Raw genomic sequence first — 2,001 nt, forward strand, 5'->3', positions numbered from 1 at the left:
CCGAACAGCAAAAACAACGTGTGCTTTCCTGGTGGCTCAATGGTGAAGACTTTGCCTGCCAATGCATAAGATGCTAGTTTGATCCCGGGTTGCACAGATCCTCTGGTGAAGGAAATGGCAACCCTCTCCAGTATTCTTGCCTGGGAAATCCTATGGACAGAGGAGTCTGGCTTATGGCAGTCTATGGGATTGCAAAGAGTCTGACATGACTTAGCAACTGAGTATTCACACTTAATCATCCCGATGTACATAAATCATCACTTTATGGGCATTCTGAACACCTACACTACTCTTCTCTTCATCAGATTCCTCATGGCTTTTTTCACCTCTGTGTTTCTCACTGTGTAAATGATAGGGTTTAACATGGGACTGAGGATTGCAGAGAACACAGTCACCCACTTGTCCACAGGGTACGTGGCCACAGGACGCGTGTAGGTGAACACACAAGGCAGAAAGAAGAGCACCACTACTGTAAAGTGGGCGCCACATGTAGAGAGGGCTCTGCGCCGTCCTTCAGAGCCATGGGATTTCAGGGAGCTCAGGATGACTATGTAGGAGATGAGCAGCAGGGAAAAAATGAGCAAGCACATGCCCCCGCTGTTGGCCGCCACCACCATTCCAGGTATGTAGGTGTCACTGCAGGCAAGCTCCAACAGTGAGAAGAAATCACACCTGAAGTGGTCAATGACGTTGGGACCACAGAAGGTCAAGTCCATGGTGAAAAGGATCTGCACTGAGGCATGCAGGACCCCCCCGACCCAGGCCACCACCACCAGGAGCTGGCAGAGCCCCTGCCGCATGACGGCCGTGTAGTGCAGAGGCTTGCAGATGGCCACGTAGCGGTCGTAGGCCATGACGGTGAGGATGATGACCTCTGATGCTGCCAGGAAGTGTTCTAAAAAGACCTGAGTCATGCATCCTCGCCAGGAGATGGTTCTTCTTTGATGAAGTAAGTCAACAATCAATTTGGGGGTGGTAACAGATGTGAAGGAGGCATCTAATAAGGCCAAGTAAGTGAGAAAGAAGTACATGGGAGCAGAAAGCGCAGGGCTGAGGGAGTTGGTGATGACAATGAGCAGGTTGGCCAGCACAGTGAAGAGGAAAATGAACAGAAAGATAATGAAGAGTATTTTCTGCACATGTGGATTCTGTGTGAGTCCCAGGAGAACAAATTCTGTCACATTGTTGGGAGGCCTGAGGACATCCATTCAGTAAGGAACAGCTTCCTGGGATAAAGAATGATACTCACTAATCATGAAAGGCTTGTGATCTGACTTTCTTAGAACAAAATCGTCACTGTGCAACATGCCCTTGGAATTTTTGCCCTGTACTCATTTCAATTCTTTCTTATTTTCACCATGGTATTTTGCATCTCTTCAGACATCTAGCACCTGTCACCTGTCAAACATCAGTAGGGCCGCATATATGTGTGATTTGCCAAGAAAACACTGGGCTTCCTACATGAGATTTGGATTCTCCTACTGGTTCCAACTCCGTTGGACTAAGTCACCTCGGTGCCCCGTGCTTCCCAAGCCCGACTCTGTGTCTATGAGGTAACAAACAGCAATTTTCAGAGGTATCTTGTAAGCTGAGACGTGCTATACACAGGAAAGAGTTATTCTCTCTTCCATGAGAATTTATATTCCAACCCTCAGGTCAAACTGTGGAAAGAAAAAAATATGGTCAAGAAGTATCTATCACATGGAGGGAATTTAGTGCGGTGTGTTTAAGTCCTTGGAGACGCATGCTCGCTTGTACCTAGCAGGACCCATAAGCTGTTCATCACTTACCAGAGTGCCGGGATGTCTGCACTGCCTGAGACCTGGTGGTGACGAGTCCGGGCTTGGTACTGATTGGCCATTCTCGAAGGCTAAGCATATGTCTGCTTCCCCAAACCATAAACTCAGCAGGAATGCAAGTGCTCTTGTCCTCCGGCTCTGTTTATCTGTAATCTCTCTACTTGATAAGAAACAGATAAACACTTGAAAGGAACCTACACTC

At 47.8% G+C, this 2,001-nt stretch overlaps 1 protein-coding gene across 1 annotated transcript; it reads right to left on the bottom strand.

Annotated features, from left to right (window-relative positions):
* Positions 1-281: 281 nt before the first annotated feature.
* On the bottom strand, positions 282-1,208 carry LOC136175504 (olfactory receptor 4C3D-like). Its single transcript, XM_065945781.1, has one exon. It carries the CDS (start codon positions 1,206-1,208, stop codon positions 282-284), a length of 927 nt encoding a protein of 308 aa, XP_065801853.1.
* Positions 1,209-2,001: the final 793 nt, after the last annotated feature.

Source organism: Muntiacus reevesi, chromosome 9 (genome assembly GCF_963930625.1).
Source record: "Muntiacus reevesi chromosome 9, mMunRee1.1, whole genome shotgun sequence".
Classification (NCBI taxonomy): Eukaryota; Metazoa; Chordata; class Mammalia; order Artiodactyla; family Cervidae; genus Muntiacus; species Muntiacus reevesi.